The sequence below is a fragment of the Argiope bruennichi genome, chromosome 5 (genome assembly GCF_947563725.1).
Source record: "Argiope bruennichi chromosome 5, qqArgBrue1.1, whole genome shotgun sequence".
Classification (NCBI taxonomy): domain Eukaryota; kingdom Metazoa; phylum Arthropoda; class Arachnida; order Araneae; family Araneidae; genus Argiope; species Argiope bruennichi.
In genome coordinates, this window is record NC_079155.1 from 103,103,969 (window position 1) to 103,123,041 (window position 19,073).

At 25.9% G+C, this 19,073-nt stretch overlaps 1 protein-coding gene across 4 annotated transcripts; it reads right to left on the reverse strand.

Annotated features, from left to right (window-relative positions):
- Window positions 1–101: 101 nt before the first annotated feature.
- Window positions 102–19,062, reverse strand: LOC129968480 (DNA polymerase subunit gamma-2, mitochondrial-like). 4 transcript variants are annotated; one of them, XM_056082397.1, is made up of 9 exons: window positions 18,980–19,062; window positions 16,971–17,139; window positions 11,239–11,366; window positions 10,108–10,246; window positions 9,312–9,420; window positions 5,471–5,773; window positions 4,359–4,549; window positions 470–566; window positions 102–207 (listed from the first exon to the last, which is right to left on the reverse strand). In XM_056082397.1, the coding sequence occupies exons 2-9, from the start codon at window positions 17,120–17,122 to the stop codon at window positions 145–147; spliced, it is 1,182 nt and encodes a 393-aa protein (XP_055938372.1). In that variant the 5' UTR covers window positions 17,123–17,139; window positions 18,980–19,062; the 3' UTR covers window positions 102–144. The 4 variants fall into 4 exon arrangements, with proteins under 4 accessions (XP_055938372.1, XP_055938373.1, XP_055938371.1 ...); XM_056082398.1 differs by lacking the exon at window positions 18,980–19,062 and adding an exon at window positions 18,730–18,785; XM_056082396.1 differs by lacking the exon at window positions 18,980–19,062 and adding an exon at window positions 18,636–18,781.
- Window positions 19,063–19,073: the final 11 nt, after the last annotated feature.

Below are 19,073 nucleotides of genomic sequence, written 5' to 3' on the forward strand. Positions count from 1 at the left end.
AAAAAATTACTATCTTCTTTAAAAAAAAAAAAAAAAAAAAAAAAGTTCATTTAAATTCTGTTTTAAAAGTACATACTTAAATAAAAATCAGACTAGCACCAGAATCAATAAATAATATGTATTTACAAATAAATTAAATTAGTCTCATCTTTTAATCTTTAGGTATTTCACAAGTTTGGCAGCTAGCTCAGTAATGTGAACTTGTTCCTGAAAAGATAAAAAGAAAAGACATATATTTCCATACATGAAAATATCTGATTTTTTCATGAATTTTTTATATTATTTCAAAGATAAATAGCTACAAAATTACTAACATTATTTTTTCCCATCAAGTTTTGATGGGGGGAAATGATTTAAATACAAAGGCGAGAAATGAAATCTTTTGGGGAAAGAAACCATTGATAGAAATCAAATAAATTATAAATCATAATTTTTCAGTTAGCACTTAATGAAAAAAAAAATGCTTTACTTGTAGTATTGTATCTCTGCTTCTTAATCCAGCTATTCCAGTTTGCAAAGAATTCTCATTTAATACTATGATATAAGGAATACCCATTTCATCGCATCTATAAAAAATAAGCATAGAAATCAGTACTTTAGTAATAATTTTGTGTGAAATAACGATTACATAAGCAAGCATTCCGAGGTCTTTTTCAATGATAATAAACATAATACATCTACTTTATAAATAATATAATTCATACACCCCATATAATCATTCACACAACACTACATGTCCTTGCAATTATAACCTACTGATTATTTAAACGGTGTAGTGTTTAAATGGTAAAGTGGAAGAGACATCAAAAGACGCTCCTGTTCTATACATCGCTACGACTATCACCCAATTTCTTTGCCGTCTTCCATTTATTAATTAAAATTCGGTAATGGGGATTTTAATATTGGATAAAAAAAGGCAGAGAACAATGAGATGGTTGAAATTCAAATGAAAAATAGCATTGGCTTATTAAGCAAACTGTCAAAGAGAAACTGAAAAATTATACTAATCTACATAAACAGACTTACGGTTTGTTTGCGATTATAAAATTCTGGAAAGAATAATGTTAAAAAAAATTATTAATGAAAAAGGTTGCTAAAAATGGACAGAAATAATATTTAAAAAAAGACAAAAAAATATAAATAAATGCTATGTACAAACACGAAAATAACAGAAAATAAATATATATGTGTATATTACTACTCTTGGAAATAGTGTTCTTTAAATCTAAATATATCTTGATTTTCTTCGAGATAACGAATCATTCTCTGAATCCTTGGGAAGAGGAAGAAGAAGTAAGGATACATTCTGTTGTGTAGTGGATCACAGTGTAATCAAGATTTCCGCAAGGGCAGCATGCATTTGGGATCAGATTAAAACAACGAAAATATGAGAGGAATGGTCCATGGAATGTAAAGCAATACCAACAAACAACCATCTGACATAGCAGCACTCCAAGCCTCCTGCAGGTATAGTCTTTAAGATAATTTAAACAAAGACACAAATATAAAGTGGAAAACATATCACACCTCCTGAGGGTAATGAACTCTATGGTTTCCACCAAACTATAAATGCTGAAGTTAAAACTATTTAATATACAAAATTTGAAGATGATAAATCATAATTGAGATCATTAGAGTGGAATACTCTTGTGTGTTATATTACTAACTTGTTTAACACAAAAACACATGGTGAATATGCACTATGAAGACACACAAATGCACATGACAAAAATAATCACAAAATAAAAAGTTATCGGACAACCTGTAAGATGAGAATAAATATTATTTACAAATTAAATATATGGTGATCACAAATCCTGGATTACAAAAATAATTATTTAAAAAGCTATTCTAATTTGTCATATGGTTGTTTCGATATATTGTAAAGATTGTCTATAAAGTTTTTTTTTTTTTTTTTAAACTCTTTTATTAGTAAGTGCACCCTTTCAAAGAGTATCCATTATATGAACAACCTTGGTAGTTCGAAAAAGATCAAAGCAGAATTCCAATTCTTGAGAAGTGTTATGTAGCTTTTTGGTTGTCACTCTAAATACAGCCTTTATGATTCTAACTTCAGGAGTATCAATATCTGAAAGTGGCACTAACAATACTCCATCCTTTATGTAACTACAAATTTGATATTGAATTATGACCAATTTCAAATCATGGAGTCAAAGAACATAATGAGTTTTTCCCCTTTCATTAAAGACATTTTAATATCAATCGATTATAAATCTATTTCTGCATTAATTGTGCTTTCCATTGGACGACAAATAAATTAGGAATATACATATTCCAAAGTAAATATTTTACAGTATTATAATCAATGACTCTTTCATTATAAATTTGGATAATAAAGGAAAGACTTTATGATCACTATGTATTATAAAAAGTGAAAAAAAGACAAGACAGAAAATAATGAGGATGAAGTATTTAAAGAATTACATAATTAGATCTTCAATCACTTAATGTACAAAATTGAGTCTTACCTAAACTATCATAGTAAACTACAATTTAGCTCAGGATTCCACATAATGGATTAGTGACTGATTCACTAGCAAGCGAATTAAAAAAGGAAGTGTGAGGAATTTGTTAGACAGATTTATAGCCATAAAAAAGATTTTAAAAAAACAATCTTAAAAATTCACAAAATACTTTAAAAAACAAAATAATAAAAAAGCTACAAGGAGAAAATGATAAAAGTATAAAAAAATATACAAAAAAATGTAATCAAAGTAATTTGAGTTTTAAAAAAAGTTGGCAACATTTGAACACATATAATAAAAAAACAGATACTGAAAAATAGTAAGCAAATTATACTTCGGACATTAAATTACAGAAAAGTGCATTTTCAAGGGAGCTGTTATTCATTTTATTTAATTCTAAATACTTAGAAAAACATTGGATGTATAATTATGCACTGATTAAAAGAGCTTATTTTATTTTTTGAAAAGGGGGACTGGGGCATTATTATTTTTTTCTGGTTTGGTTTGGTATTTTGGCACAATTGCCATAGATTTGGCCATGCTGCACTAGGCTAGGTAAAATTCTTTCAAGTTAAAATTTCAAAATTCATTAAGACAAGAAACAATGTTGAATAAAAAAAAAATAATAGTAGATAATGTTCAAAAACGAAAGAAGAGCAAACTAAATGTGTTAATAAAAACCAATTGATTTTAAAAAGGGTAAGAAGTTATCATGTGGAGTTTTGCCAAGTAAAGTGGATAAAACAATATTATTCATTTTTTTTAAAAATGTAATCGTTGTGTATAAAAATTTGGGTATACGTACAACAGATGACAAAGTGCATATCGAGTATGACCCACTTGTAATCCAGTGAGAACTGTATCTACTTTTTTGTTAATTTGAGAAGGTCAAAGTTCAACAGAAGCTTGTTTTGAACCATGAAGCTTGTTTTTGATTTCAATACCCCATTATCTTTGCCATTTGTTTAAAAGAAATATTTTATGTGTTTTTTCAAGTCTGTAAAAGGTGTTATAATATATTCTTTGTGGCATTCGCCAATTTGGCAGCCTTGTCTGTTCTTTCGTTGCTCACAATCCCAACATGGCATGGTACCCAGCATAATAAAACATTAAAATTTCGAGATGCTAGTTTATTTAAAATATCAAAAATTTTAAACCAGGGGATGATAATGAGATTGAAGATGAAACGATCCAAGAGACTCTAATACACTAAGCGAGTCTGTGTAAATGATGAAAGAAAAGAAATGTCTGATAGTCTGCAAAAACTTTATTATTATTTATTTTTTTTCTTTTCTGAAAAAGCTATCTGTAACTTCTTAAAAACTGTGGATAATTTTCTTCAACTATTAAAATTAAAAAGAATCAAAAGGATGCATCATCAAGATTGATGTCTGAGAAGAGACATATGAGAGCAAAAGATTAAATTTTGCTAAACAGGCTAAAGATTAAAAATTATTTTAATAATTAAGCAAATTGGTTTTTCTTTTCTTTCTCTTTCTTTTATTTTATTGAGAAATTAATCTACAACTCTACAAATTGAAAAGATGCCGTTTTAAATAAGTATTATTAATTTAAAAGCATCATTAAATTCACATATACTATACTGTTCATTATGTTTATAAAATGTTGAAAAGGAACTATTTAAAAATGAAGATTTTTCTTCTCTATGGTGCAGAAGTTGTATATCCTTAAAAATTTTCATTTAGTTATACAAAAATTTTGAAAGAAAACCAAACAAGAAAATAAAAACATTTTTTTTTTTTCATTACATTCTCAAGTTTGCAAATAAATAAATACTAATAAGAAAATCCATAGAAAATTGTGATATAAACTTTTTTACTATGTTGGAGTAGAATAAAATGTAATGGATACCTTTCAAAAGTAGTTTTAATTGTCTGATTCAATTTGAAATCAGATTCAGGAAGCACATCAATGCCATTTTGTTTCAATTCTTTTGTCAGATGGTTAATAACATTCTTCAGTTTTTTAAAGTTGTCAGCATCGGTTTCTTCCACAGCTAAACTAACTTTATAAGGTGCTAACTTGTAATGTAAATGAAATACCTGAAATAAAAAAAAAATATGAAGATATTAACTTTTAATTGGATTTATCACCTCCTTTCCCATGAAATATATATTGTATAAGGTGTGTTCAGATGGAAAGGAGATAGCTGTAATGGCATGGTACCAAATAAGAGTGAATTAATGTGTTAGCCGATAGATGACATAACAGTAACATATTTAAAGCATTTAAAAGTACTTCTTTAAAAAATACAATTGGCTCAAATATCTATATCTAGCCCCCCTCTTTGCATGCATGTGTTTTTGACATAAAAATGAAAAATTAATAATTGTATTGTCAAAAATTACACAATCTCAGTAACAAATTAACTCTGGGTTTTTGATAAATTAAATAAAAGATAGAACAATAAAGATATTGTTAACATGGGCAATCAGAGCTCCCTGAGATATAAAATAAAAATTCAAACTAATTTTATTTCAAAAACTATTTAATACTAAGGAAACTAGAAAATGAGTTCAGCACAACTGCTATTGTGTCTTCTTTAATATTAACATTTATTAATGAACTCAAAATCTAAGAAGATTATTTATTATTTTTATGGAAAAAATTTATTTTATAAATGATATTTTTATTATTTTTTCTTCTTATAAATATAAAACTCCTTATATATTATCTTCTCATTAACAAAATGAGTTTACTTTTAGAAATAATCCTTCATTACATCCTTTTAATCCCAAACAAAACTCTTCACAAGAAATTCAATGCTTAAAAAATAAGGCTTTATTAATTACACAAAAAATATCATAAAAACATATAAAGAAAGTAAACAAAACAATTAATTCAGAATCAGATATAAAAAATATCAGACAAAACATTTTAGATTAATATAATACAGCTTTAACACCAATATGACACAACAATAATATAATCAATATAAATTCAAAATATAATGCGTCACTTACATTTTTATCTTCCCCATCTCTGCGCTTCACAGCAAAAGAATTAGATAAATATGTTATCACTGCTAAATCTAACTCTGTTTCACACGTAACAACACTTGGCCTTATATCTTGGCTTAGAGATCCTACTTCATTATTAATATGATATTTCTCCCATAATTCTTCAAAGATTTTGTTGTCATGAAGTGTAATGGTCTCCAGCTGATCTTTTCCCCAAGGGTGCTCATGAAGTAAAGACAACTGTTGATCGTTAAATTGACTCTTTGTCACCTCAGACATAGAAAACTTGGAAGGTATACTGGAATACTAATAATCCATCACTTTATATTTACTAAATTGAATAATCAAAAATTACATCCATGTTGATACAGGAAAGAAGATTACAACTTAACAAGGTTGAAAGAGAAAGCAAAAGTAAAAATTTGTAATATAAAATTTCAGAGAAAAAGTAAAGTTATTTGCTGAAAAATGTATAAACTATGAAGGAAAAAAATCTATATTTCTAAATCATTAGGCAGAGTGCAGTACCTATTCCCCACCTCATGCTAAAATTCCTGAATTACTACTCTCAAGGATTTAACTTTTGTATTGTAAGGATTCAATCAATCACTCTTCTTTCTCTCTGTTAAGTTCGAAAAATCCTCATTTCACAAATCAAGTGGTCTGAAAATCATTTTAACAGAATGAATCAGCTGCACAAGTAGATAACATCCTGCATAATTTCCTAAGCATTGTCCATTATATTTGCAAAGTGTAGTAATTCATTTAACAATTCTGGCTTTTTTTTAAAAATGGGATGGATTGATTGCTTATTTTTTATCTTCTCATGATAACTGTATTTTTACACCCATCATGTTTTATAATATGTACATAGCAACATTTGCACATTCCAATACCTCTTAAAATAGGGAATAAATTTCCTGTTATATCCTAGATAAAATTTAAGAAAAGATATATATACTCATAATCTTCATTTCCCAAGAATTACTTTTACTGTTTTTTAACAACCCTTGCAGTTATGCCATATTTCCTGGACTAAAAGTATGAAATTAAATTAGGAAACAAACATATGATCCTCACTATTCCTTGAGGAAATAATATATAGAACAGCTGTAGCTAAATAATTAGTATTTAAAATCTTAGGGTAAAATAATAAAACACAGCAGTCTTAAATGAATAATTAATTGATAGCTGAATAAAATTTGTTTATTTCTCTTAGGGTTAAAGTGATTAAATGTTATCTATACTAATAGGAAAAGGAAAATGTGCATGTCGGTGCTCTATAGGTAAGGTCATTTAACCTTGAGTAATTAAATTTGGCACATGTATATTTAGGACACTGAAATTATGCACATCGGATTTTACTTAGTTATTGAAAGTTTAATTATCAGAAAATAAACGAGATTTTGGTGTTTTTCATATATATATATTTCAGTACAAAAATGATTTATATATTCAAGTTCAGAAAACTTGTCTTTTTATAGAGGCCAGCTTAAGTTGCTGTAAAATGCTTAAGTCCAGATTTAATAAACTTCTAAAGAAATGTTAATTACAATCTTCGACAATATACATGAATAAATCAGCTATGAATAAACCCCAAATCAATTTCATTGTTTTATCAAACATTTAATTTTAATTGCATAATATATACATCTTGTTAACATTATAATTAGAGTAATTTTAATTAGATTTTGAATTCATTGGGAAAGCTGCTAGAAGAGTAAAAATCATAGCTGAGTCTGTAGATGGGTTATATAGCTCAAAGTGAGTGGGAAGTGTAGGGGAATGAAATATCCATTTCCCATAAGCTCTTTATAATTGAAAAAGGAAAATAAATATATTCAGGTAAATTAATGTCTCTTTAAGAATTTTTAGCAAATTTTGTACCAAAGTTTTTTTATAGCAGCACTTGCTTAGTTAGGACCTCAAAAGTGACTTTCAGTCCTTAGTTCTGACATTATTTGTATTATACATTTAAATAAATAAGTTTCTACACTTTCTTTCCTTAATTTGAGATTGTTTAAAAACTTATGGACAAAAGTTTAATAATTCAAAAAAGAAAAACTAATGAAACAAAAGTATTTGTTGACAAAATTAAGTAAAAAAAAAAAGGATAGTTTTAGATAATTTAAGAAGCTGACTTCTTTCTTTAATTTGAAATTGTTTAAAAAGTTATGGACTAAAGTTCAATAGAAACTTACGAAAGAAAAATATTTGTTGGCAAAATTATGAAAAAAAAAAAAAAAAGATAGTTTTAGATAATTTAAGACCTGCACATGTTTTAGTCCTGTTGAATGTATCTGATTATAATTATTCATTTATTCAAATGTGGCAATACAGATCCTACTAAATATTTATTTTGCAATAAATGCTGAATTATAGTGGAAATCATTATCTACGATTGCTCCAATCTGCCATATTGAAGTGAATAGTTCATTGTTTTTACCTAAAGTTTGAAAATATTAATTTTAATGAAAAGCAATTTATATTTGCCTTCTAGCTTCTAAGAAGGTTTTAATTTTTAAAATTATTAATGCTTTTATTAATTTTTTTTAATTATTGTACTTTCAAAGAAGATTTAATTTCAGAATCAAGCAATAGTTTAATTTTTTTAAAGTGCATTCATTTTTAAACACTGCTGCTCTGTACTGGGATATAATTAAATATATAAACACACACATGAGAAATTAATGAAATTCACAGCATTATTAACAGAACAGCATAAAACTTCTAAACTAGTATAATAAAATAGCATGTATTAAATGTCAATAAAAATTTGGAATTTAAAATTATCTGAAGAAACCATTAAGAGAAAGTTATATAAGATGTTTAATTAAAATTTTAGCAACCACTGACCCTGTTGAACCAACTGCTAGCCAAAAGTGGCTAGTTATTAGCAATAATGGTGACTAGTACTAATAATAAATGATATTCATACAAATAATTTGTTTACTTATTTTTACATTAACCAAAATAAATGCACTATAAAAATTTGTGTCTGTTTAAATTCTCTTTCCTTTAGATAAACTTTTTATATATTTTTTTCATGGCAGTTTCCTTTTATTTACATAAACCCTGCTCATTTTTTGAAGTCAATTGCAGCCATCATAACCGTAGTAAAAAATTAAGTAGAATGCTAAAATATTTCAGGTATTCTACTGACTCTCAGTCAGGGGGGAAATAACAGTAATATAACTAAGTACTTAAAATAACATGTTTACAAAGCAGAATATATTTTTCATTAAAACTCAAATATGTATAGAATTAACAAATTATAGCATAAACCTTAAAGTAGAAATCTGAAGAACTGTTCAAGCTAAATGTAATACTATTACAATCGATTATATTCAAGATTACAATTCAATATTGTAGTGGTTAGTTATTAGATGAAATAAATTATTATAATTAATTATATTTCAGTAACAGCCTTTAACAGTTTGTCTCATTATGGATAAATAAAAGATTTGAATTTTTTAACCCTTTGCACTCCTATGTCCAGTCTGACTGTCATTGTGCAGAATACATCATCTTCACATTCTTGTTGTATGATTATTATAAAAGCAAAATACAATAGCTAAAACTTTCATATTAAGTTTTTTTAGGAATTAAAATAAATCTACAACCTTTAGTGCTTGAGATTTCTAAGCACTAAAAGAAATCCTTATACTCACATATGTATAATTATGCATCTCCGGTTAATAAGACTGAGGATGCAAAGAGTTAATAACATTATATTTAAATTTGTTATTTGTTTTTAATACTTGTAATAATTTATTACAAATATTAAGTCAAAGAATACAATATTAAAAAACTATTTTGAAATGAAGAAGTTAGTTAATAATACCTTTCTCCACCACATGTATCTTTGTTTTGACCAGTGATGAAACCAATTTAAGGATTTCTTTGCAGGGCAAAAAAAGACCACTGAAAGACGAGTCCAAGTCTCTAAATCACTAAAAATAAAAGTTTATTTTCCTGCATAAGTTAATTTCAATAATTTTAAAATATTAAATATGTTTTATAAATTTATTTAAGAAACAAATAAATATAAACTAATAAAGCAAAAATAAAAAATTTACTAACAAATTTTTGATTAATTCTAAACAATGAAATAAAAATTAATTGTTCATTCAAATTGCATATATAGAGCACCTATTAAAATAATATGTTAAGAGTATAACTGAAAAATAACGTTTCAAATTTAAAATTCCACTCTTTCGTCGTTGAAATTTTTTTGTTATAATCGTGCATTTATCTATATTTCTGTTGGAATGTATATAAATATAAATAAATAAAAATAATTTTCTCTGATAATTCTTTTCTGTTAGCCTTTTCTTGGCTTCTTATCTCTGGAATATTGTTTTGGATGATTAATTTCAAAGCTGATCCAAAATGAAAAAGATAAATTTTGGTCTAAAAGAAAACTTATCTTTTTTTTTCCCCTTTCATAAGTAAAAGTACTTGCAGAGACCAATAAATCAGACATAAAAATAACATTATATAACAATTTTTAATAAGAATTCTAAATTTTACGACATATTGTTTTGTTTGATGTACCGCAAAGATATTTATTGTGAGCTTTAACACTCAGAATATTATGACTTCAGAAAATCTGATGATTTTAACAAAACTTCTCTCACCTAAGCATATTCAACTCTATATTACTAGATGTCTTTTTGTTACAGGTATTTTTATTTATGCATGGTCCATAAACAGCTAATCCAAATGGTAAATTACATCCAAATCTTGTATGAATGTCAAAGTAATTCCCAATAACATCTGCAAAACAAAAAGAAATATAACATACATTCAAAAATGATCCTTACAATAAAAACTATAATTAGTATTCATATAAATATATGTATAAGTGAGCAAATATTTAAAAAATATCAGAAAAAACATCAATTTATTTGAATTTATAAATATATTAATCAGCAACATTAAAAGGGTTTAAATAATAGAGTTTTATCCAAACCAAATAAAATTTTTAAAATAGCATCAATAAACTATATTGATACTAATATAATAAAATGAATACAAATGTCACAACTATAGTGCCATTTTGAAAGTAGAAAATAGAATGAATATCACAAGAAAATATTAAACATCTATATACTCTCATTTTTTATTCATTCAATTTTACTCTGTAAAATAAACAATATTAATAAAAACAATGGTACTAAAAGATATAAAGGCATAAAGAAATAAAAGTGAATTAACTTTTTCCAATGTTGATTATTTTTTTTAAATAGTTAAAGAATTTCAAATAACAATTTAAATGCAATATTAGCACTTAATACCAGTGACGTTTTTAACAAGATGTGTAAAAATAGTTTTCTTCAAAAAAACCTTTAAGCTTACCTTTTAATTTCTATGAAAAACGTATTAGAATAATACAAAATAAAACATCTGAATTGAATGAAAGATAATTTAAAAAAATATTCAGCAATACAAGCAAAGTAATTAAGTAAAGTAAAGTTATTTATCATTTGTTGTACTAAATTTTCCAAACTGAAAGATTTTTATTAAATTCTAAAAAAATAGAATTACATATCTATTTATCCATCTAATCTGTCTCTATAAGTTATTAAAACTGATTAATTTTTTATTTGTTATAATAATGAATATTAAAAATCAACTCACTCACTAGAAAAGTAAAACAATAAATGCATATGCAACTTGCACAATTTTTTAAAAAAATTAATTAATGATACAATAATGATAATAATAATTAAATATAGTAATGATAATAATACTATCAACTTATATACCTTGAAGCAAACTAGTGGTAGTAGTAGTTGTATCTGCTATTCTCTGAAACAGAAAGGATTGTTTTCGCAAATTTGTAAGTTCTATAGGGAATAGGTTGATATCAGCATTATTCAACAAAGAGCCAAACCTAAAAAAGGAAAAATAATTTCTAAATTATAAGGCACAGCTTTCTAAAATTTTTCACAGCACATAACATGAAATTAACTATTTTAAATGAAAAAAAGTACATGTATTCTAAAAAGAAAGCATAATATAGGTAATAATGAAATAGCTTTCATTCTAACAAACTATATGTCTTGTTTTATGAACTAGAACAGAGAACAGTGAATTATAATTTCATTTCAAATATGTTACAAACAATTCACAATGCTTATTATTATCTATTATATTGGTTGACATAATTCATAGTGAAAAATTTAGCTTACAAGCACATAAAAATAATAAATGAAAATAAATGTAATATTTTTAGACATTAAAGACTAGCTATTATGAAGAAGCAAAATACAAAATGACAACAATAGTGGCTTGAAACTAATATTTACTTGAAGTTACTAGTTCATATTTTTAATGACTCACAATTCATCATCAACATTTATAAATAATTATATATTTAGTTAATTAAAAAATAACAATTAGCTAACTGGTTAAGATAATTCAATATTTGATCTTATTGTGGCTCCCAAATTATATTGACAAGCAAGTGAGATATAATGCCAAGATGGTAAATTAAACACCTTGGAGCTTGGAAATCTTAGTGCTATTTGAAAATCGTCAAGTAAATCTGGGAATCATTTTAAGATGAAAGTACAAATTATTCAAATCATGCCTTTCATTTTTGTCAAAAAATGCATTCTTTTAGTACTTATTAATCCAATAATTGAAATATATAAAGTTTTCAATTGTACTGCATAAAAAAATGGAATTAAAATCAAACTTTTATCAAATAATAGAGAAATTTAAAAAAATATTATTTCTTTTCTGCAAATTAAATTTTAAGAGCCATATTATAATCAAGATAATAACCATATTAATATTACTACAGGATATGTAAATCACAAAATGGTAAACATAATTTATGCATGGGGGAAAAAATCCACGATTAAGAGATGTGTCTGTTTACATTGCAACACAAGAGAAAAGTCAAGAGTAATTTTTCCCTGAATGTTTTTACTAAGATATTCTTTTAGTGATTTCTTTGGCATGTGTACACATAGAAAAGGAAATTGTAGGTATCTTTGAAAGTAAAGTATAGATGTTAAGGATTTTTATTCCTTTATTCAGAATATAAGAAACAACAATGGTAAATAATTGTAAAAAAAAGGTGTGTGATAAACAATTAAATAAAAAAGTAGGATCTGGATCAGGAAAAGAACATGTTAGAATAATGTAAAATTATCAATTTACGATAAAAATTATGAAATCAATTAAGGTTTAAATTAGATTAATAAATATCATAACATATATACATATTAGCTATTTAGTTAATAAGCAAGAGAGAACAGTCTTCATTATAAACAAAATGTTAATTTTTAGCAGATTTTAAAAAAAATACTTTGTTTAAACCAGATTCAGGAACCATAATAGGATCTTCTCAAAGCCAATGCCAAAAAAGGGAAAGAGACTGAGGAAGAAATGTTCACAGCTTATCTAAGTTCAAAAGGAGAATTTTAACCAAAATATAGCTGAGTAAGCATATATTTTAGGCTTGCAATTTTCACGTGATATGGTTAGAGGTTAGAAAATAATTTAATTTAGGTACACTTATAAATTGAACTTATTAGATGTTGAACTTATTATGTAAGTTAATATTTGTGTGTGTGAGTGTGTGATAATTTCCACTTATCCATGCTTTTTAAATCATTATTTTCTAATAATATGAATTCAAACCACTTTAACTTCTCAGTTGCCCACAATTTCCTTTCTCAAGTTCCTCCAGCTGCATCCAATATAAAAATCTAATAAAGGAAATTTGTTTAAAAACTGAAAATCAACATTGGATTTCATACTTCTAAAAGAAAACATGTATTCCAGATGAATCTGATAGTGAATTGATATTCACAGACACATTTACATCAAACAGTGAAGATAAAGACTTTTAAGGAAGAATTTTTCAGGATAATGTTATTATCTATGATGTGATATCTATGACGTGATTTAATGCTTAACTGATAGTAAATTGAAGAACACATTGCACCTTTTTTTCTACTTGAAATATCCAAAACAATAAAATATTTATAACCAAGGTCTTCAAGGAACAATTTCAACCAAAGAACTCCTATAGAAATAATACATCTCATTTTAAAGAATTCTATGTATACCCGTAAAACTCACGAAAAGAAGTGATAATTACATACACTCTAGACGGTGATCAGTAACTGAAACTATCACCTGCTTATCTTCAACATTTAAAAAAAAATCTTTGGCCCAACTTCAATTTTTTTAATGTAATACCTGTAATTTAAACTTGCACAGATCATGTATTTTTTAGATCCTAATATCTGAATGTTTCATATAGTTTCTACTTTACTACAAATGTTTAGCATAGCACTACTAGGTTCGGCTCATATACCATTACATTTCAAGAAAAGATCTATCTATAGGCACAAAAATTAAGTGTTAGCTAAAATTTAGAAAAAAATTCAATATGCAATAAACTCAGAATGCATTCTTAGAATCTTTCTCTTTCCGACTTCCTGTTAAAAGAGTTCCATTCATTGATCATGAGTTTAACAAAAAACTTATAAAACACATTTAAAAATACAGCCTTTTCCAGAATTGTCACTGAAAGAATAAAAGATATATTTTTTAAAAAAACTTTCATTCGCTTTTTTTGCTATAAAAAATGCATTTCCCATAATAAAAAAAATAATAATAATAAAGATAGAGGAACCAACTTATTATGATTTACAGACCAGATCAGATCAAAATAACAAATTTTACAGTTCACTTTTTTTTTTTTTGATAATGTATATGACAGATTTAATGACTTAAAGAAAATACAAGAAATATTATTCATAATTTTACATTTCAAGGGATGGGTGAAATTATGATTACAGAAAGGAAACAATCAAAGCACTTATTATGATGCGAAAACGTGATATTGTTTTGGTTTGAGGTGTTTGAAGCCTCAAAATGCATAGGCAACAAATTGGCTATTTATCGGTTTTGAGGCATCAATTTTTCACATTTAAGGTTATTAGAAAATAATGCAGAAGGTTGTCACATTTGGCAATTTATCGCCAACTAAAGTTACAACTTGATTTCAAAATTATTCATTCTCTGAATTTTTATGAATTGTCTCAATTAATCTCAGTCATTAACCAGTTTAAAAGGGTTTGAAACAATCATGAGACTATCAGATTATGCATGTGTCGATATGTGGAAAAACGATTTGTTTTTTTTTGTTCATCTCAAAATCGGTCAAGCTCCAAAAACTTTGTTTGCCAGCTAAAAAAATTGAAAATAAAAGTTTTAAAAAATTATATATATACAGAGAGAGAGAGGGATAGAGAAATCTCGTGATTGTTTCAAACCGGTTTAAACTGTTTAATGACAAATTAATTAGGACAAATAATGACTGAAAAATAATAATGTTCTCACATGATAACTTGAAATTTGCGATCGTAGATTTCATTTTTTATCTTTTATATAATTCATCCCTTATTATAAACTTCTACTACTGAAAAGATATAATTTACATCTTTGATTCTGAGAATAAGATGTATTAAACCAAAAAGAATCAGAACAGTAATTTATACCTTGATTTAGGAATATTCTATTATTAAAAGAGATGTTATTGATAACTGTAATTTTAGAAGGAGTAAATGTACATTGATAGGAAAAAATCAAAAGATGACATTTGAACATAATGTTAACAGGAATATATTATTAACAATAACATAGGCTAAAAAATAATAACATACAGATTAAAATTCAAATTTCACTTTTAGGATTGCACAGACAATTGACTTTACTATGCTTCTCAATACCTAATTTTTAAATTTGGACTATCCAACATTAAGTTGCTGTCACATGAAAAGTGTGGGCCTAAAATAATTGGCTATTCAATTAGATTCCCTTATTAAAAACATTAAAAAAAAAATCTGAATGCATACATACTGCCTTTTTTTTTTTTTTTTTTCTGTCTTCTATATGCCATTCGCAATTCTGGGGATGGTTTAACTTTTAAAAGCAACTAAAAGAAAAATATTTTGCCTAATAATTTAATGAAAAGGATAACCCTGTGATTTTAAGACAATATCTTCCAGCTTGTTTACTGAAAATATATTTTATTCACACAAAAATATTGTTAAGGAAAATTTGCCAGATGGGTGTATAGTGAAAAGTCCAATAAGTATGATAACAGTTAATCCATTATTCTGCTCAAAAACATGAAACACAGGTAACAAAGCACAGCTGAATGTACTGAAAGCAAGCTGAAATGTACACAAGAACAGTGCTAGCAGTAAACAGCAATGTACAAGTAGCTAATAGCTACTAAACGATTACAATAGTACAAAGCACTCAGAGAGAATTCACTAAAGATTCAACACTCTATAGAGAGATATTACTCAACTATTCCTTCCATCTGTGTGCCTCAACTTCTGTATCTTCCATGACAGAGCACTGAATATTCTATGACAAAGGCAGAATCCGAGTCCTAATACAGATAGCACCAAGACTCTAAAATATTCAGAAATTCCAAGTTTGTTACTAAAGAACAGAATTATTAACTCAGTATCCACAGTATGAACAGCCAATACATTATTTGTAAAATTCTTTTCCTTACCAGGAATCTTATTGAACAAAGAATATTAGAAATGCATAACAATATATTATATATATGAAATGATATTTTAAAATCTAATTTAAACTTAATTAATTTTCATAGTCTTTAGCTCAATTCAGCATATATTAAATTCATTATAAAATATTCTCTTATTTCTTGATTCCATTCCACTTTTTATATTTTAATTAATGCAACAGTAAGCTCTGTAAAGATACAGCACCGAATAAAAATACAGCACTGTCCTATGCAGCGAAGGGAGGGATAAAAAATTGCTAACCTACACAAATTCTTCTAAAAGATCACCATAATTCCCTTATCTAATTTGACATGTGTAGAAAAATACCTATCAAAATCTCATAGTATATAAGCACTGTGAAAAATATTTAACCTCTTTTTTATGCTCTTGCCCTTTTTTGCTCTTGTATTACTGGTGACTGGATGCAAGTTTGCCCATGCCTCTTGTACATAAATCAGGCCTTCCAGGATGAAATAAAATTAAGTTAAAAATTCTAAGCCTCTCTCTCCTTTTTCGGCCATGACTCTGCTTCAAAAATTATATGCTTGTGCGTGCATGACATTGAGCTCTTTAGTGATATTTTTATTCTTCACAATTTAACAAAATAGTCCAACTCTTATCTTTTATCAAGATTTCTTTATCCAAGTCATAAAGAGGGCAGTGTTTCAAACTGAATAAGAAGTTAGAAAGCAGGAAAGAGTGAGTGTAAGGAAGCATTTTGAATTTATATAGTTTTGAATAGAATTTGTAAATATGGCATTTTGGTTCCATGCAAAAAATAATAACCTGCACAATTGAGGCATGAAGTAATAGTGAAATTGTTATTTGAGTGATCAGAAAATTATTTTTAGAATATAGATTAATTAAAAACCATTACATGCATATATAACAAAAGATTTATAAAATAAATAAAATATCTACTTAACCATTCATTCAAAATATTCATTTTTAGATAACATCCCAGGGGTCCATACTGAAGTGTTGTATTGTTTGCAGTCCTTTTGATATTCAGAATATGATTCCGGTTACAAAGATGAATAAGATTCTTAAAAGAGTTTGCAGCTGTTTGAGATGGCATAGTAAATGTTACAATACCTAATAAAAGACAAAAATGGTGTTACTGATAAATATATGAAAAAGCAATCCATTTTGGATAAACTAAAATAATTTTTTACACAAAAAAATATTGGAATACATTCATGCATGTGTATGAAATAACCCTTGTGTGAAAATTTGATAACTTTTATAAAAGTAATAACATGTATTTGAAACTAATTATAAAAGTTTAAATATAATCACACACATAAAACAAATACTATATATCAAACTTAAAATTAATATTATAAGGAAATGCTAAAACATCTCTTTAAACTGAATTTTGTTGGAGATACAAGAAAAAAAAATACATCTATAAGATAGAAACCTGCATTTCCAGACAAATAATCATACAATTATTTATTTATTTATTTATTACTTTATCAACAGTGAATGAGAGAAAATAAACGACAGAAAATTTGCAGTTAGAAAAAATGTAGTAACTGCAATATTCTAATTTTTATGGCATAAAGATGCAATTTTAATAAGAAATATATAAAATTTGCAAAATAAATGAACTAATCAAATTAAAATGGAAAAAAAATTAAATCATTACATCTTTAGAAAAGTACTGATTTCATAATACATAGCTCCCAAAGCAAATTGATAATAGCAATGGTTCCAGAAATAAATATTTAAACATAAAATTTAAAAAATACAAGAAAATAACCCTTAATGATAATCTAAATATCCTGATAAAATTTTATATAAACTTTTACATTCTAATTTATAACACTCATGATACAAGTAATAATTACTTTAATTATTATTGTACAACATTAAAAAGATATTCTTTTATATAAATTTTTTATTGGATACCTTAAGTTATTTATAAAAAATCATCGAGTTATATGCCAGATACATAATTTCTATGTCTCCATATCAATATTCTTCTTTCTATTTTCCAACTTATAGCACTTTTATATAGGAATATAATACTCACAGCAAGTTCATAATAAAACTAAATATTTTTTTAATTTTGAAAATTAATCATAACTACCCATAATCTACAAAGGTATTATATGAAATAAATTATTCACTTTTTACATTATTCACCATAAAAGTAAGATACAAGCTTCAAACCTTACATCAGATTCATATTTAATCTATTTCAGGGAAATGTGGGAAATACTCTCAAATATCGTTAATATTGATTTTAATACATGATAATTAATCATCAAAAACATTTCAAACGACCATTGAACACATGTATGCGTTTTTTAATATTACTATTGTAACAAATACTGAACGATTTTTTTCCTTGCAATAATTTTATGTTATTACAATTAAGTAATTTTATTTATTTATTTCGAAATAAAAAAAATTGTTTCAAAAATGAGTAATTTTTTTTTTATTTTTAATCAACAATTTTTTTGATAATGAATTTATACGACATTAAATCATTTGAATATCCAATATATGTAAAAATTAAAACGATTATATTATATAACTGAAAACTTCAAAAGGGGGACAAGAAAATAAATCAGAACCATTACCCGATATTTAAAATTGTAATAAGTATTTACGAAGCTTCCCTTTGAATCATTATAATTTAATATTTCAAACAGCATGCATAATTTGTTTAATTACAATAAATTCAGTTTCATATGAAAATATCAATACTGCAAGCGCATGCTACTATTTGTTTACTTTTACAGTTTGCATTGGGCTTTATCAGTATTTTCTTTTTAAAAAATTATTTACTTATTTTTGAAATCTCTCCAGAATTACTAAGAATTAAATCAGATTTAAATTTGTTTTCTTACAAAAATAAAAACTTCTTAATATCATTTAGAAAAATTTTTCTTCATTTATAGTAAAAAGTAACTTTATTACTCACTGTTTAAAAAAATAATTGCATTTGCTGAAAATATTTCTTATTCATATTCCCTTTGAATCATTATAAGATTCTTACAAAGATGAAACTTTGTAAG

Excerpts from the sequence above, each read along its gene's own strand:
- LOC129968480 (XM_056082397.1), bottom strand. The coding sequence starts at position 17,122 with ATGCCATCTCAAACAGCTGCAAACTCTTTTAAGAATCTTATTCATCTT. Across the intron at positions 10,247-11,238 it reads TACCACTAGTTTGCTTCAAG|ATGTTATTGGGAATTACTTT; the intron begins GTATATAAGTTG and ends TTTGTTTTGCAG. Across the intron at positions 9,421-10,107 it reads ATAGAGTTGAATATGCTTAG|TGATTTAGAGACTTGGACTC; the intron begins GTGAGAGAAGTT and ends TTTTATTTTTAG.